General features: G+C 47.2%; 1 protein-coding gene and 2 long non-coding RNA genes across 19 annotated transcripts in view; 1 reads left to right on the forward strand and 2 right to left on the reverse strand.

Moving 5' to 3' along the window:
- Positions 1 to 16,551, forward strand: part of MEI1 (meiotic double-stranded break formation protein 1) — a 65,560-nt gene that overhangs the window by 41,332 nt on the left and 7,677 nt on the right. For 8 of the 17 annotated variants that reach the window (XM_037882655.2, XM_037882648.2, XM_037882647.2 and 5 more), the window contains 6 exons: positions 335 to 439; positions 2,978 to 3,088; positions 3,691 to 3,872; positions 10,291 to 10,372; positions 11,332 to 11,522; positions 11,969 to 12,050. In XM_037882655.2, coding sequence (XP_037738583.1) covers positions 335 to 439; positions 2,978 to 3,088; positions 3,691 to 3,872; positions 10,291 to 10,372; positions 11,332 to 11,522; positions 11,969 to 12,050 — 753 coding nt within the window. The remainder of the gene's footprint in view (positions 1 to 334; positions 440 to 2,977; positions 3,089 to 3,690; positions 3,873 to 10,290; positions 10,373 to 11,331; positions 11,523 to 11,968; positions 12,051 to 16,551) is intronic. The other 9 variants (XM_043544221.1, XM_037882651.2, XR_005222970.2 and 6 more) reach the window with 8 other exon arrangements.
- On the reverse strand, positions 2,408 to 14,789 carry LOC122465299. The gene is made up of 3 exons (XR_006290033.1): positions 14,756 to 14,789; positions 2,666 to 2,673; positions 2,408 to 2,570 (listed from the first exon to the last, which is right to left on the reverse strand). It is a non-coding gene; the product is annotated as an uncharacterized LOC122465299 (long non-coding RNA).
- LOC122465298 lies at positions 6,697 to 7,880 on the reverse strand. Its single transcript, XR_006290032.1, has 2 exons — positions 7,824 to 7,880; positions 6,697 to 6,842 (listed from the first exon to the last, which is right to left on the reverse strand). It is a non-coding gene; the product is annotated as an uncharacterized LOC122465298 (long non-coding RNA).

Raw genomic sequence — 16,551 nt, forward strand, 5'->3', positions numbered from 1 at the left:
GTAAAAATGCATGTGAGAGAGTCTCTTAAATGGCTCACTAAGAAAGTGAAACCCAAGTTCTGTGCTGAAGGGGCCCTGGCCTCCTGGGAGAGGAAGTATTACCCCATATCCCATCCTTTTTGCTCTTCTCTAGCTAATCTAGAACAGTTGGTGGGACCCAGCTGTTGAAGGGAAGGAAACTCAGCTCTGATCTAGAGTGAACAAGGGGTTTGGGATGGCAGAGATTGTGGCAGTTAGTTTACAACTCCTCCTCCCCCCTGCTCCAAAATGTGCAGTACCTATCAGACAGCAGGAGGATGGCATGCATTGACCAACTCTTCATATCCTTTCTTAGCTAGCAAGAACCTGCCTCTGTTGCTGAGCCTTCTCTTCCTGGTGCAGCTGAGGAATGAGGCTGAGAGAGAGCTGGACAGCACAGACTTCAAGCTGCTTCACCATGGTGAGCCTCTGCATCCGTTGTTTTCCTGTTGGGATGTGATTCTGCATTCCCCAGGGTGCTCTAACCCAGCAGTCTGTACTGAGTCCAAGGGCCTGGTTCTTATTGGAGCTCAGGTCCCATTACACTGCCCTGGCAGTAAGTTACATCACATTTACAGTCACTTAAAGGTCCTTTTCCACCACCAGAGTGTGGTGTAAAGCATCTGTACAATAAATGAGGCTCAAGCTGTGAGAGTGTTTCCTCTGCTTCCTGCCTTTAAAGCACCTTTGTTGCCTGAGACCTCACATCAAGGCCACAGTTTTTTCCCTTTGGGTGGGACTGGACTGGATGAGAAGGAGACTATCACTGGTGCCCCTTAGATGGCTGGAGTGGGTTGCTGATGTGCAATGCATTGCCTGCAGGCATCCTGCACCAGTGGCTGAGCAGATGGTCTCTGCCTTACTCATAGTCCTGGGAATGAGGTTTAAACTGGGTTTCCAACATAGCAGTGGAGGATACTTCTAGCCTCCAGCAGCCAAAGGGAACCAGAGAATGAGGCTGGGTATTGTGCTTAGCTTTCACATGTAGCTGGAGGGAAATGCAATAGCCAGGGCTTTAGGCAGATGAAAATTACTCCAGACTCCTTCAGACAATATTTGGAACCTCTGTTGCTCCTTTTTGCCTATGTAGTTATGTCACATCTCTCTTTCCCTTCTGAAACCCATCTGTGTACTTCTGTATCTGTCTCCATTCCTCAGGAGCAGAAAATCTCCCTCCTCCTTTCTCAGTTTATTCCAGTTCTCCCTCTGCAGATGAGGCAGAGAAGGGGAAGCTGCGTGTAGGAAAATGAAATCAGATGGGCCTTTTCATGGCAGGCCTCAAAGATGTGCTTTGGGCTGCTGGAGCATACCCTTTCACCTCTCTGTGCATATGGGGACAGCAGATGGACGTGTCATGCAAGCTTCTCAGTTATCATAGACATTAGAGATGGAAAAGAGGTTATTAGATCATCTGCTCCCTCCTCTCCTATTTCCCACCATGGCCAATGTAGGGATATTTTTTACAGTATTCTTCAGGTGCTATCCTTTCAATAGAATAGCGCCGCCCGGGGTGGGGTGCGGGGACGCTATTCCATTGAAAGATCCACACTTTGGTGCTTCCGTTACTTTCCTTGTGACTATTCCACAGATTCTCAGGTAGCATCTAACTCAGTGGTTCCCAAACTTTAACAACCTGCGAACCCCTTTCACTAAAATGTCAAGTCTCGTGAACCCCCTCCTAAAAATTAATATTTCCAAGGATTTTCTCCCTTACCTCAGCATAAATTATAAAAGCAGTGATCTTGGAAATATAAAATTTGTTTTTATGAGATGCTTATTACACACTATTCATTATTATTTATCATTACAGTATTTTTATCACATGATGAAAACAGCAACACTCCTCCAAGATCTCACTTTTGTAGCTTGTTTCACTTTTGATTAAGCCTGTTATAAGACAAGGCTCCTCTCAGAGGTGCCAGTAGAAAAAAACGGTGCGGGGGCGAAACCCGTATGCACCCCAGGGCCTGGGGGAGGGGCACTGCTGGAAAAGTGGGGGGCCTGTGGGGGCTGCCAGGGAAAGAGGGGAGGGACCCGCTGGGGGGGCGTGCTGACGTGGGGGCGACACATGACCCTCGTCGTCGTCCCTGTACTGGTGCCTCTGGCTCCTATGTTTCATCAAGGAGTATCAGATGTGAAACAGCATGAAGATATTTAAGAAGCCAACTCAAGAGTTCCTCCTACACAAGCAGTCAGGTCTTGAGCAGTCCAGGCAAACAATGCACGTTACAACAAAGCTCAAACTTGTTCTTCATAATAATTTAAAAACAACACTAGCAGCCTATTTAATTTTAAAAACAGCAAAAATATCCACCTCCCTTTCTATTTAGTATAAGGAGTCTTGAAGTTTAAATCTCCTTGCTGTGATAGATATGCTTGCTTTGATCTAATTAGCTCTTGGAAGAGCTCAAGGCTCCGGGCTGCTGGCCCCGGGCTGCCCGGGGTCCCTATGGACAGCTCTGTCTGCCCTTAGGGAATTTTTTCCCGAGAACTCCCTGTAACATTTCGTGAACCCCTAGGGGTTCACGAACCTCAGTTTGGGAACCACTGAGCTAACTAAAGAGGTCAGGGTTAGGAAGAAGCATCTCCTTTTAGACTGTCAGCTTTTCTGAGTAGGGCACTGTCTTTTTGTTATGTTTGCACTAACCTAGCATACTGGGTTTGGAGCCTCCAGGCTATACTGCAACACAAATAATAAACAGGCGGGCAATTCATCATGGTGTTTCTTGCACTTTCCTCTAAAGTATCTGCATTAATTTGTACTCTTTGTTTAGCCAAAGTATTCTGTTAGTTTTGTTAATTTTCCTCAATCCCTCCAGCCCATCCATCATTCTGTTGTTCTTATCTGAATTCTCTCCAGTTAAATGGCATCTTTCTTGTAGTGAGCTGCTCAGAATTGTCTTTATATCAGATATTTCTGAGGGTGCTGTGTAGTGATATATAGCGTTCTGTCTTCTAGTCAGTGACCTTTGTGGAAAATGCAGACCAGGAGATGTTGAGCTGCTGCAGCCTTCCTTGAACTTCCTATATTGGAGCCTTCACCAGACAACAACATGTAGTCAACAGAGAGGTGAAGTGGAATTGTGTCAAATGATGTGGGGTTGGATGATTTCACTGACTTAGTCTCATCGTGGTTGTAGCTGGGCTAACAAAGGTAATAAGGGCAATCAATGACAACTGATCACCTCCTTGTGGAAGTCAAGAAGGCGTTTTTTCCTTCCATTTACAGCATTATGCAGTTGGCCAGGTGCATTATGGGGTTGGGATGTGGTTTTTGTTTTTTGCTTCAGGGTTCAGGTATTGGCCACTGTGGAGCATGGGACTAGCTTTGTTTTACTTGTTTGTACAATAGCTAGCTAGCACAGTGGGGCCTGGAAGCCTCTACCCCCAATTAAATAATAATATAGAGAGAAAAATTAAGATGGCCACCGTACTAGATTATTTGAATGCTGTTTGTTTTATTAGCTGTATCAGGGATCACATCTGTGTGGCACAAGGTGGAATGCCAGACTAGACTGACCACTGGTCTGAGGAGCTGTGCCCTGTGGGTTTTTTTGGTTGCCTCTTGATTGTAGTGGCTTGCTTAAATCACTTGTGTCACATACACGCTGATTCCTTCTATGCCATCCCAGCAGACTCTTGAAGCCTGTTGTACCCTTTTCTCCTGCATAGTGGTGGCTGTGCTGCTCTCTAGTGTGCCTTTGCTGGAGTTGCTCCAGAAGGTTTTGGAACTCACCTGGATGTGGCCCTGTCGCTCTGGACCCGCTTTATCTTCATCAGAAGAGGCGCTTCTCTGCTCTGCTTGGTTGCTGACTGCTTCCCTCTTAGCTCATCAGCACCGTTACAACTCTGAGGTTAGAACTGCTGTCAAGCCAGAACCCAAGCTGTGAGGGAACAGTCATCATCATGCTAAAATAAAATCCCCGTTCACAGGCAGAAATGATTCACATTGGCCTGGGCTCTGCTGGCCCTTGCAGTTACTGCACTGTTCTGTTCAGGGGATTCCTAGTTCTGGTCTCCTGCTGTCCCAGCCTGGCAGGGGGGTAGGAATCCTATCCAGTGGCTAGCTAAGATGTAGACCATTTGAGGGCTCAGGAGAAGGGTGGTGATCCTGGGGAAAAATCTCCAAACTCCCCTTTCCTCTCAAAAAGCTAAACTCTCTGTGAGAGAGTGACACATTTTAAAGGTGCTTTTCAGGAGGCTAACAACCATTCTGTAAATTATAAACCATTTTGTTGGTGCTCTCTATTGGAATTACGGGTAACTGTGAATGGAGTATATTTTAACACCAATGCAAGGGGGTGACCTTCCCCTCTAAATATATATGCCGGTGCCACATACCATTCCTTTGTGATAAAATGGAGTTAAAGCCTCAATGGCGTGAACTTAGGCTCTGATCCTGCAAACATTTACGCAAATGCTGAAATTGACTCGTGGGTAGTCCTACTGAGGTTAGCGGGGCTACTCATAGGCCATGTCTACACTACGAAAGTACTCCGATTTTACAGACGTCGATTTTTGGGAACATATTGTATAAAGTCGAGTGCATGCGTCCACACTAAGCACATTAATTCGGCGGTGTGTGTCCACAGTAAGTGTGTCCACAGTCGACATTCCAAGCGGTGCACTGTGGGTAGCTATCTCACAGTTCCCGCAGTCCCCGCTGCCCATTGGAATTCTGGGCTGAGCTCCCAATGCCTGATGGGGCCAACATTTTTTTGCGGGTGGTTATGGGTAAATGTCGTCAGTCAACCCTTCCTCCCTCCATGAAAGCAACGGCAGACAATAATTATGCACCCTTTTCCCTGGATTGCCCAAGCAGACGCCATAGCATAGCAAGCATGGAGCCCGTTCAGCTCACCGGAGCAGTTATGACCATTGTAAACACCTCGCACATTATAGTGCAGTTTATGCAGAACCAGCACCTGAAAAACCAGGCGAGGAGGTGACGGCAGTGCGGTGATGAGGACATGGACACAGATTTCTTTAAAACCGTAGTCCCCGGCAGTTTGGAGATCATGGTGTTACTGGGGCAGGCTCATGCTGTGGAACGCTGATTCTGGGCCCGGGAAACAAGCACAGAGTGGTGGGTCCGCATAGTGTGGCAGGTTTGGGATGATTCCCAGTGGCTCCGAAACTTTTGCATGAGTAAGGGCACTTTCATGGAACTTTATGACTTACGTTCCCCTGCCCTGAAGCACAAGAATACCAAGATGAGAGCAGCCCTCACAGTTCACAAGCGAGTGGCAATAGCCCTGTGGAAGCTTGCAACGCCAGACAACTACTGGTCAGTCGGTAATCAATTTGGAGTTGGCAAATCTGCTGTGGGGGTTGCTGTGTTGCAAGTAACCAACGCAATCATTGAGCTGCTGCTATCAAAGGTAATGACTCTGGGAAATGTGCAGGTCATAGTGGATGGCTTTGCTGCAATGGGATTCCCTAACTGTGGTGGGGCTGTAGGCGGAACGCATATCCCTATCATGGGACCAGACCACCAGAGCAGCCAGTACATAAACCGCAAGGGGTACTTTTCAATGGTGCTGCAAGCACTGGTGGATCACAAGGAACGTTTCACCAACATCAGTGTGGGATGTCCGGGAAAGGTTCATGACGCTCACGTGTTCAGGAACTCTGGTCTGTTTAAATGGCTGCAGGATGGGATTTACTTCCCAGACCAGAAAATAACTGTTGGGAATGTTGAAATGCCTATAGTTATCCTTGGGGACCCAGCCTACCCCTTAATGTGATGGCTCATGAAGCCTTACACAGGCACCCTGGACAGTAGTAAGGAGTTGTTCAACTATAGGCTGAGCAAGTGCAGAATGGTGGTAGAGTGTGCATTTGGACATTTAAAGGGTCGCTGGCGCAGTTTACTGACTCACTCAGACCTCAGTGAAACCAATATTCCCATTGTTATTGCTGCTTGCTGTGTGCTCCACAATCTCTGTGAGAATAAGGGGGAGACGTTTATGGCGGGGTGGGAGGTTGAGGCAAATTGCCTGGCCACTGAATACGCACAGCCAGACACCAGGGCAATTAGAAGAGCACAGCAGGAAGAGCTGTGCATCAGAGAAGCTTTGAAAACCAGTTTCATGACTGGCCAGGGTACTGTGTGACACTTCTGTTTGTTTCTCCTTGATGAAAACCCGCCCCCTTGGTTGCCTCTAAATTCTCTGTAGGCCACCCGCCCTCCCCTCTTCGATCACAGCTTGCTTGCAAAGGAAATAAAGTTACTATCGTTTAAAAAACTTGTATTCTTTATTAATTGATTATAAAAATAGGGAGATAACTCACAAGGTAGTCTGGGTGGGGTGTGGAAGGATGGTAGGAGGGAAGGAAAAGGCCACTTCAAAACTTGTTGAATGACAGCCTTCTGTTGCTTGGGCTGTCCACTGTGGTGGAGTGGTTGGGTGCCCGGAGCGCGTCCCCTCCCCCTCCCCCCCCATTCTTGGGCGTCTGGGTGAGGAGGCTATGGAACTTGGGGAGGAGGGAGGGCAGTTAAACAGAGGCTGCAGCAGCAGTCTCTGATCCTGCTGCCGTTCATGAACGTCCACCACACGCCGGAGCATGCCCGTTTGATTCCGCAGTAGCCCCAGCATTGCGTCATTCTTCCTCTGATCTTCCTGCCGCCACCTCTCCTCACGTTCATCGGCCGCTTTCCTGTACTCTGCTATTGTGTCCCTCCACACGTTCTGCTGAGCTCTGTCAGTGCCGGACGACTGCATGAGCTCAGGGAACATGTCATCACGCTTGCGTTTTTTTTCGCCGCCTTATCTGAGATAGCCTTTGGGACGGAGGAGGGAGGCTTGAAACATTTGCAGCTGCTGGAGGAAAAAAAGGGAGTGAAGTATTTAAAAAGATACATTTTACAGAACAATGGCTATACTCTTTCATGGTGAGCAACACTATTCACATTACATAGCACATGTGATTTTGGTACAAGGTCGCATTTTGCATCTTATATTGAGTGCCTGCGGCTTTGGTGTTAGAGATCACACACGCAATGCCGGGCAACAGAATTCGGCTTGCAGGCAGCCATGGTAAGCCATAGTCTTTAGGCTTTTGCAACCTTCATAACAGCAGCGCCCTCCTCTCCCATACCAAGCAAAGCACGTTGAGTTGGCCATTTAGTGCTGCGGTTTTCCTGTTAACGTGCAGCAGCAGAAACCAAACTAATACCCCCGCATCCAATTCTCTGGGATGATCGCTTTACCCTTCACCCCACTCCATGGCTGGTATCAGGGAAGATCTCTGCTAGCCAAACGCGAACAGCTCAGCTCCAGCTTCCCCCCGCCCCCCCACCATGTGGCTAACTGCGGGGAGGATTTCTTTTCAGCCACAGGCAAACAGCCCAGTAGGAAAGGCCATCTCTGAATGTCCCCTTAATTAAATTCCCCTATTTCAACCAGGTTACCATGAACGATATCACTCTCCTGAGGATAACACAGAGAGATAAAGAACGGATGTTGCTTGAATGCCAGCAAACACTGGGACCATATGCTGCTGGGCTTTGTCATGCAATGATACCAGATTACTTGCTACTAGCATGGCATGGTAAAGTGTCCTACCATGGAGGGCGGAATAAGGCTGCTCTCCCCAGAAAAATTCTGGAAAGGCTTTTAGAGTACCTCCAGGAGAGCTTCATGGAGATGTCCCTGGAGGATTTCCGCTCCATCCCCAGACACGTTAACAGACTTTTCCAGTAGCTGTACTGACCATGAATGCATCCCAAGTCCTCAGGCTACTTAATCATTAAAAAACACTTGCTTTTATAGCAAGTGTTATATTTAAAAAGGTACACTCACCAGAAGTCCGTTCTCCAGCTTGGTTGGGTTGGGAGGGTATTTCAGTCAGGATGATAAAAAGATCCTGGCTGTCGGGGAGAACGGTGTGCTGTGTGCTCTCCTCAAGCTCGTCCTCCTCCTCCTCCTATTCCGCATCTGCAAAATCCTCAGCCTTGGCGGAGAGTACCCCATCATTGGAGTCCATGGACAGGGGTGGGGTAGTGGTGGTGGCCTCCCCTAGAATTGCATGCAGCTCAGCATAGAAGCAGCATGTCTGGGGCTCTGTCCCGGAGCGTCCATTTGATTCTTTGGTTTTCTGGTACGCTTGTCTGAGCTCCTTAAGTTTCACGCGGCACTGTGTTGCGTCCGTGCTGTAGCCTCTGTCCCTCATGGCCTCAGAGATTTTTTGAAATGTTTTGGCATTTTGTCTTTTGGAATGTAGTTCTGATAGCAGGGATTCCTCTCCCCATACAGCGATCAGATCCAGTACCTCCCGTTCGGTCCATGCTAGAGCTCTTTTTTTTTTTTTCAATTCTGGGACTGCATGGTCACCTGTGCTGATGAGCTCGCCTGGCCAAACAGGAAATGAGATTCAAAAGTTCCCGGGGCTTTTCCTGTACACCTGGCCAGTGCATCCGAGTTCAGAGTGCTGTCCAGAGCGGTCACAATGGTGCACTGTGGGATAGCTCCCAGAGGCCAATACCTTCGAATTGCATCCACACTAACCCTAATTTGAAACAGCGATGTCTATTTCAGCGCTAATCCCCTCGTTGGGGAGGAGTACAGAAATCAGTTTTAAGAGCCCTTTATGTAAAAAAAAATGGCTTCATTGTGTGGACGGGTGCAGGGTCAATTCGATTTAACGCTGCTAAATCTGACATAAACTCGTCGCGTAGACCAGGCCATAGTCAGTGAAGTTACCCAAGTGTGTAAACTTGTGCAGGATTGGGGACTAAGTCTACATGGCTAGGAAAGGGTGCACAGGTTTTGGGCCCCTTGATGGGTGTGTAGCCCCTTGTAATCCCTTGCAGCACTGGACTTTTCCATAGAAAGACCGATGTGTTTCTAACCTGTCCATCGGATATATCTGTAACCTGCAAAAGGCTCAGCTTCTCAGGGCTTACAAACCTAACATCATGAGATACCAGGTGAGGAATAGAGACCCTGAGACAAATCAGTCACAGTTTGTCATCTCACTTACACTTTCTCCTCGGAACACACTCTTCAAGGCTGTGATGTTGTGAAGGCTCCAGGGATTGTTTTATCCTAGTGGCCAATGCTGTGCTGTGTCTTTTGGGAGACCCAGGTTTGGTTTTCCCAGCCCATATTGATCACTGGGATGTGAGCATTTACTGTCTTGTAAGCCTATCTCTTAAATTCCACAGCACTTGATTGGCATGACAGCTTACACGGGTATTGCCGCAGAGAGCTCTCCAGTATGTCAGAGGTAATTAAAGTACCCGTGGATGCAGGATAGGTGGTGGACACTTAGGAATCGCTCGGGGATCAGGCTGAGCAGTGAGACACTTCAGTGGTATTTCTCTGGAAGTCCCATCAGTTTCTGAAGAATTTAAGCTTTCCTTAAAATGGGGGGAGGGGTAGAGCCACTGTTGTTCTTTGGCTGCTTTCCGCTGTTCCGTTGCTGCTCATGCAGTACTGCTGGAGTCACGCAAAGCAGCCAGATCTGGCCCAGAGCTTTTTGCCTTTATGGTTGTGAATGAGAGCAGATGCCATGCTGTCTCCCTGAGCCTGCAGAAAAGTGTGAACTGCCCTCTGAGGGGTGTTAATGAGTTCAGTTTATCTGCCAGCAACAGGTTTGGTCAGTATCTCTTTTACTGCTGATCATTTTAGTAGAAACAGCTAACTGTTTGGGGAAAGCAGGCAGAGTGCAGAATAACAAGTGGAGCTTGGGCCCCAGTCATTCCTTACCCAGTCTGACCCCAGAAATCTTGTCATCTTTACCTAGTCACATATTTCCAAATGGTCATTTATGGACATTGGCAAAAGAAAGGCAGAGGACAGCAGGGAAAGAAGTGATTGCAGTCTATAGGTATCTTCGTGGGGAACAAATATTTTGATAATGGACTCTTCAGTCTATCAGGGAATGGTCTTCTATGATCCAGTGGCTGGAAGTTGAAGCTAGACAAATTGAGACTGGAAATAAGGCATACATTTTTAACCGTGAGTGTAATTAACCATTGGAACCACTTACCAAGGGCTGTGGTGGATTCTCCGTCACTGGTGATTTTTAAATCAAGACTGGCTGTTTTTCTAAAAGATCTGCTGTAGGAATTTATTTTGGGGAAGTTCTATGGCCTGCATTATGCAGGCGGTCAGGCTAGATGAACAAAATGGTCCCTTCTGGCCTTGGAATCTATGAGAATTAAGAGCAATTAAGGGCAGAGTCTTCCACCTGATAACCTGTTGACTCAACACCAGAGATAGGCTTTTATTCATTCTTCTTTCCCCTGGTGTTTCATTCTCCTAGGTTCACCAGACGATCTCTCTGGATGTAGAACAGGTCCTGAATGCAGTCATCCTCAGAAGGAAGAAGCCTGCGCTGCTCTTAGGTATGCAGAGGCTGTCTAGGGTCATGTTTCTGTTGCCTGGGAACAATAACTGGCACTTGCTTAGTTCCAAGACTGTTTAAAGTAGATAGAGAGAATGTTGGGAGGGAAGTTGAGACTATTGGAAGGCAAAAAGAACACAAATAAGAGTGACTGACGTACTGGAGGTGAACATGCAGGTGGGAGCCTGGCACCTTTGGTGCATTTATCTTTGTCCACATGGGCGGTGGGTATCATAGGCTGGGGGAGGCTGCACCTCCCCAGACAGCCAGTCATGGCCCCAGCCACACTCCACCCCTAGACCCCCTCCTCCTGCTTCCCACTCTGCAGCTCCCCCTGTGCCGCCTGCCCTCCCAGCACTCTGGGACTGGGGGGAAAGGGGCTGCGCCGCCCACCCTCCTGGCACTCCGGGCCTGAGGGCGCTAACTTGGGGCAGGGGCTGACGGCTGCGGTGGGAGGGGCTCTGGGCTCTTGTGGGGGATGGGGCTGCAGAAGGGGCGGGGCCTCAGGTTGAAGGGGCAGGGCCTCCCCCAGCCGACGGTTCACGTGCCGCCCATGTTTGTCCACTACAGATTTGGGGTACTTGGGGCAAAGGTAAAATGAGTTTGGTGATGTTCATCCCTGGTGGATATTTTTTCATTTCTTAAAACCACCATAGAGTTAGGTAACAGGGCTTGAAACTGAGCAAGAGTTGGAATAACAACCAAGGTGGTGCTGCAGGGCAGGGTGTGTGGGGACTTAATTTAGTGGCATTCATGTCTGCAGATGCTAGCCAGTGCAATCACTCTTTAGTGGGTCCTGAAAATAAATCCATCCAACTTTTCCTTCTCTCCTCTGCCAGGCTTTGCTCTGGGCATTCATGTGCAGGGTTGGGTTCCTTGGTGCGGAATGGTTTTGGTTTCATGGGGTTGGGGTGGGGGAAGGAAATGTTGTGCTGTAATAACAAGCAGTTGTGTGTGCAGTCAGTATCCTTCAGTTCTTGCGAGCCATCCTCAGACAGAACTTCTCTTCCGCCCTGCTGGTGCTCATAGTCCAGCCCACAGCTCAAAGCAGGATAGAGCCATCATCGTCAGAGGACGATGCCTCCCTGTATCCACTGACCACTTGGCAGGTGCTCTCGCTTGTCGTCAGTCTGCAGAACCTTCTGGTCCAGGTACATTTACAGACATAAATAAACACAGATTAGTCTGAGGAAAAACACCTCAAATAACATGGCCCAAGGGAATTTCTCCCCTTCTTCACCCCTTACAGAATGATAGAAATTTGATCTGTAAGGAAGCATTAGACCACATTCTCCCACCACAGCCAGTGCAGGGCTGTTATATACGGTATGTCCTCCAGGCCTTTGCCCAGACCAGCATGCTTTCACCATTTCCCTTGGGACACTGTTCCTCTGTCTTATAATTTCTGAAGCAAGTTCTGGCCTCATATGACTTTATGGTGTAACTGAGAGCAGAGCTGGCTTTGTAAGTTGTACATTGCATACCCTGAGGACGATGAAAAGTGTAATTTGCCTATGTTAGACCTTTTGCACCTCCTGTCCCTTGAATTTTCCTCTCTCAACAACCATCACCTTTGTTCTTTTCTCTGTGTTTTCAGAAAGACCTATTGCTGTCTCAGAGTGTTGTTGCCTGCCTGGAGGTCTTGATGGAGTACCTGCATAGGAAGAACCAGGGCATCGGTAAACCTGCCCAGTCCTTGTTCATTTGGGCCTCAGTCCTACTGAGCATGCTGGCCCTAATCCAACAAGCACATGTCTGACGTCAAGCCTGTGGCTATAGTCCCGTTGAAGTCAAAGGAACTACCTGTGTGCCTAAAGTTAATCACGTGCTTCAGTGCATTGTTGGATTGAGGCCAGAATACCCAGGCCCCTGCAGAATCAAGCCCTTGCTGTGGTCACAGACCCATCCCATGGTTTGTTTTCAGAAGAACAAAAATCATGTTCCCCATCCTCATGTCTGCTATGATTGAAAAGACTAGATAGCTTGGGAATGGGATTCAGAACCTTTCACCTGCAGGGCATTTGTTCCAGTCCTTGAGGCCAGAACAGCTAAGTGACTGAGGGGCCCAAGAGTGGATATGGAGCCTTTTACCTGTAGGTTGCCAGTTGCACTTTGGTCCCAGGTTAAGGGCACAGGGAAATGGGATAATGGTGGTATTCCCAGAGACCAAGAGTTCAACACAGAATTTGAACTCAAGAACCCCATGTCACAGTGCGCTCTGCTGGCATGCAGAAGGTTTTTTTTACAGCTGAGCCAGTGGAATAGAAGGTTTCCCTTAGTTTCAGCCTCCTGATACAGGGCAGTGGGCTCTGTCTTCAGTCTTGAAACAGAAAAGTTCCCTGCTCCATGACCCATTCGAATCAGTCACAAAGGGTATATCCACCCAGCAAGGAGGAGCCCAAGGCAGCAAATCTCAGACCTTGGTGTAACAGACTGCTGGGGACACCCAGAGCTGTGAGTCACTGTGTTACTCTCTGCCTCAACAAAAGTGAGCTTTGCTGGAGGTTAGATTATGTCAGCTCCCTGCCCCACCAATCTGTCTTCCTGAACAGCAAACTCCTCAAGGCTCTCCCAGCCCAAACCTTGCCTAGCAGATAACGATCAGTGAACTCTAGCCACCCAGCTCCTCAAAGTGATGTTTCTCTGCAGTGCACGGCACCTATCTGTGCATTCACTAAGGATATTAAGTTTGCTTCTCTGTTAAATAGTCAGTACATTACATCTTAATTTAACTGGGGTAAAAACATCTTCTCTTCAACCACAGCACTGAATGGGCTTATAGTAAAGGTAAAACAAGTTTATTAAACAAAAGTTATGGTTAAGTGATATCAAGTAAAAGGGATAAAGGTAGAAATGGTTACAAGCAAATACAAGCGAAAACAGGCATCTAAAAGACTAAAACTTAATCTAGCAAGATACAGTCTTTGTTCAAGATAGTCTCTTTCCCCCACAGTTGTCTTTCCAGCTTTTTCTGGCAGGATCCATTGCAATGATCAAATTGCTTGGTTCCTTTGTTTCCTAAGGTGAAGGATATGGAATCCTCTCTGTTCGCTGTAGCCCCAAGGGGACTGTGTTTGTCTTATAAGTCAGGAAGGCCTCTTGGCGGTTCAGTCTCCTGTCTTTCTGTGGGATGCAGGAGCCATCATAATTCTCTGTCTCTTGAGTTCAGGATCAGGATAACCCCCATTGGTTTAACTTGATAGCTTTGTTTATTGCTAATATCTAAATTGAGGTAAACCCACATTCCTTTGTCTAGGACAGACCTATTTATTACCTTTCCCTAGGTAGGCTGTCTGGTCTCAATCATGTTAGAGAGAATTCATAACTTCACATATAACATTAATGCATGCATTTTACAGTGATATTAATAACCAGCATGTTACTAGCTTTCATATGATGCCTTACACAATATCTTTTGGATAAATATCATGACGACAGTGTTGGGTGTAGTGAGTTGGCTGGGTCTGATGAGAGACAATGTACCCTATGTCAGTGGGCATTAAGGGCTGTTAGGGTCTCCCCTGGATCTAAAGACTCCGACTTGCGTGGCTTGCACCACAGCACTAAAAATAGACACTAGGCTTCAGGCTGGAGCTCAGGATCTGAAGCCCACTGCTGTCCCTAGGTTTCAGAGCCCAAGCTCCACCTTGAGCTGCAACTTCAAAGCAGGCTACACAACTATTTTTAGAGCACTAACCCATGTCTGGGAGGCTTGCTTAGATCCATTCATAGATTCCAAAGGCAAAAGGGACCTTTGTGATCATCTAATCTGACCTCCTGTGTAACCCAGGCCACGGAATTATTTTGGGGACGTTCTTAGAGCAGATATTTTTGAAAAATACCAATCTTGATTTACAAATTATCAATGATGGAGAATTGACCATGACCCTTGCTAAATTGTTCCAATGGTTAATTACCCTCACTGTTAAAAATTTACACCTAATTTCCAGTCTGAATTTTTCTAGCTTCAGCTTCTAGCCATTGGGGATCATATTACACATTTCTCTGCTAGATTGAAGAGCCCATTATTAACTATTTGTTCCCCCATGTAGATAGTTGCAGACTATGATCACGTCACCCCTTAATCTTTTCTTTGTTAAGCTAAATAGATTGAACTTCTTGAGTCTGTCACCATAAGGTATGTCTTCTAATCCTTTAATCATTCTCTTGTCTTTTCTCTGCACTTTCTCCAATTTATCAACATCCTTCTTGAATCGTGGGCACCAGAACTGGACATAGTATTCCAGCAGCAGTTGCAGCAGTGCCAAATAGAGAAAAAATAACCTCTCTACTCCAACTCAAGATTCACCTGTTTAAGCATCCAAGAATCACATTGGCCCTTTTGGCCACAGTACTGGGAACCGACATTCAGGTGATTAACCACCACAACCCCCAAATCTTTTTCAGAGTCACTGCTTCTCAGGATAGAGACCCCCATCATGTCGATGTAGCGTACATTTTTTGTTCCTAGATGTATACATTTACATTTAGCCATATTAAAATGGTTGCTTGCATCCAGTTTACCAAGCAATCCAGATCACTCTGAATCAGTGACCTGTCCTCTTCATTATTTATCACTCCCCCAGTTTTTGTGTCATCTGCAAACTTTATCAGTGATGAGTTTATATTTTCTTCCAGGTCATTGATAAAAATATTAAATAGCCTAGGGCCAAGAAACCATCCCTACAGAACCCTGCTGGAAACACATCTACTTGATGATGATTCCCCATTTACAGTTACATTTTGAGACCTGTCAGCCTGTGACGGGGTCTGCTTACCCTGCACTAGCCCAGACAGGGTTAGGCCCATATTATTGACAGAGGAAGTCCCACCTCCCTGGCGGGACTGGGCATGCTCCAAATGCTCTAGCAGTGTAAAGGGAGGAAGCCTAACTCATTCTGGGCTGGAGGCTGCAGGGGAAGGACCTGTCTGGGAAGCTCCTGCGGAGGGCCAGTCACAGCCCCTGACTACGCCGGGAATCAAAGCCTCCTTGGGCCCTCCTGAACCCCGGCGACTGGAGGAGCTGCCGGAGGTGACAAGCCCAGCTAACCACAGGAAGTGACCCAGGGAGGGAGACGGAGTGGTACCTCCCACCCGGGAAATCTCCCCATGTTTCGGTAGGACCCCCCTGCTGAGTCAGTGGCAAGTTGCTACACCACTGTTAGGGCCCTGGGTTGGGGCCCGGTGGAGTCTGGTGGGCCCGGGACCCCCTACCGGGGCCGCCACACCCCTTGGTGGGCAGCCCACCTCCATAGACTCTGGCCGCTAGGCCACACTGCCCTGCACCTAAGGGCTGCTCTATAGACTGTGACCGCTAGGCCATGCTGCCCTATACTAGGAGCGTAGACCATCACACAGCCCATTTATAATCTATTTAATGCGTGTTATATTAATTTTATATTGTTCTAGTTTTTTAATCAAAATGCTGTGTGGTACCAAATCAAATGCCTTTAAGAAGTCTAAGAATAATATGTCAACGCTATGATCTTTATCAACCAAACTTAGAACCTCATCAGAAAAAGAAAAAGGTTGATTTGTATTAATTACATTACCTTCCCTTAATCCTTTATTAATGAAGTCCCATATCAGCTGTTCCATTATCTTGCCTGAGATCAATGTGGCTTACTGGCATACGATTATCCTGGTTATTCTGTTTACCCTTCTAGTCTTCTGGAACTTCCCCATACTCCAAGACTTACTGAAAATCAATATTAATGGTCCAGCGAACTTCTCAGCCAGCTCTTTTAAAACTTTTGGATGCTGGTTATCTGAAGCTGGTGTTTTAAAAATGTCCAACTTTAGTAGTTTCTGTTTAACATCTTCCAGAGATACTAGTGGAATGGATTGTTATTATCTAATGAGACTATTTCGTCTGGTTTTTGCCCCAAATACAGAACAGATATATTTATTGAAGACCTCACCTTTTCTTCATTATTATTGATAATTCCACCAGTTTTATCTAGTAATTGACCAATAAGAACATAAGAATGGCCATACTGGGCCAGCCAAAGGTCCAACCAGCCCAGTATCCTGTCTGCCGACAGTGGCCAATGCCAGGTGCCCCAGAGGAGTGAACCTAACAGGTAATGATCAAGTGATCTCTCTCCTACCAACCATCTCCACCCTCTGACAAACAGAGGCTACGGACGCCATTCCTTACCCATCCTGGCTAATAGCCAT

This window comes from Chelonia mydas, chromosome 1 (assembly GCF_015237465.2).
Source record: "Chelonia mydas isolate rCheMyd1 chromosome 1, rCheMyd1.pri.v2, whole genome shotgun sequence".
In the NCBI taxonomy this organism is placed as follows: Eukaryota; Metazoa; Chordata; order Testudines; family Cheloniidae; genus Chelonia; species Chelonia mydas.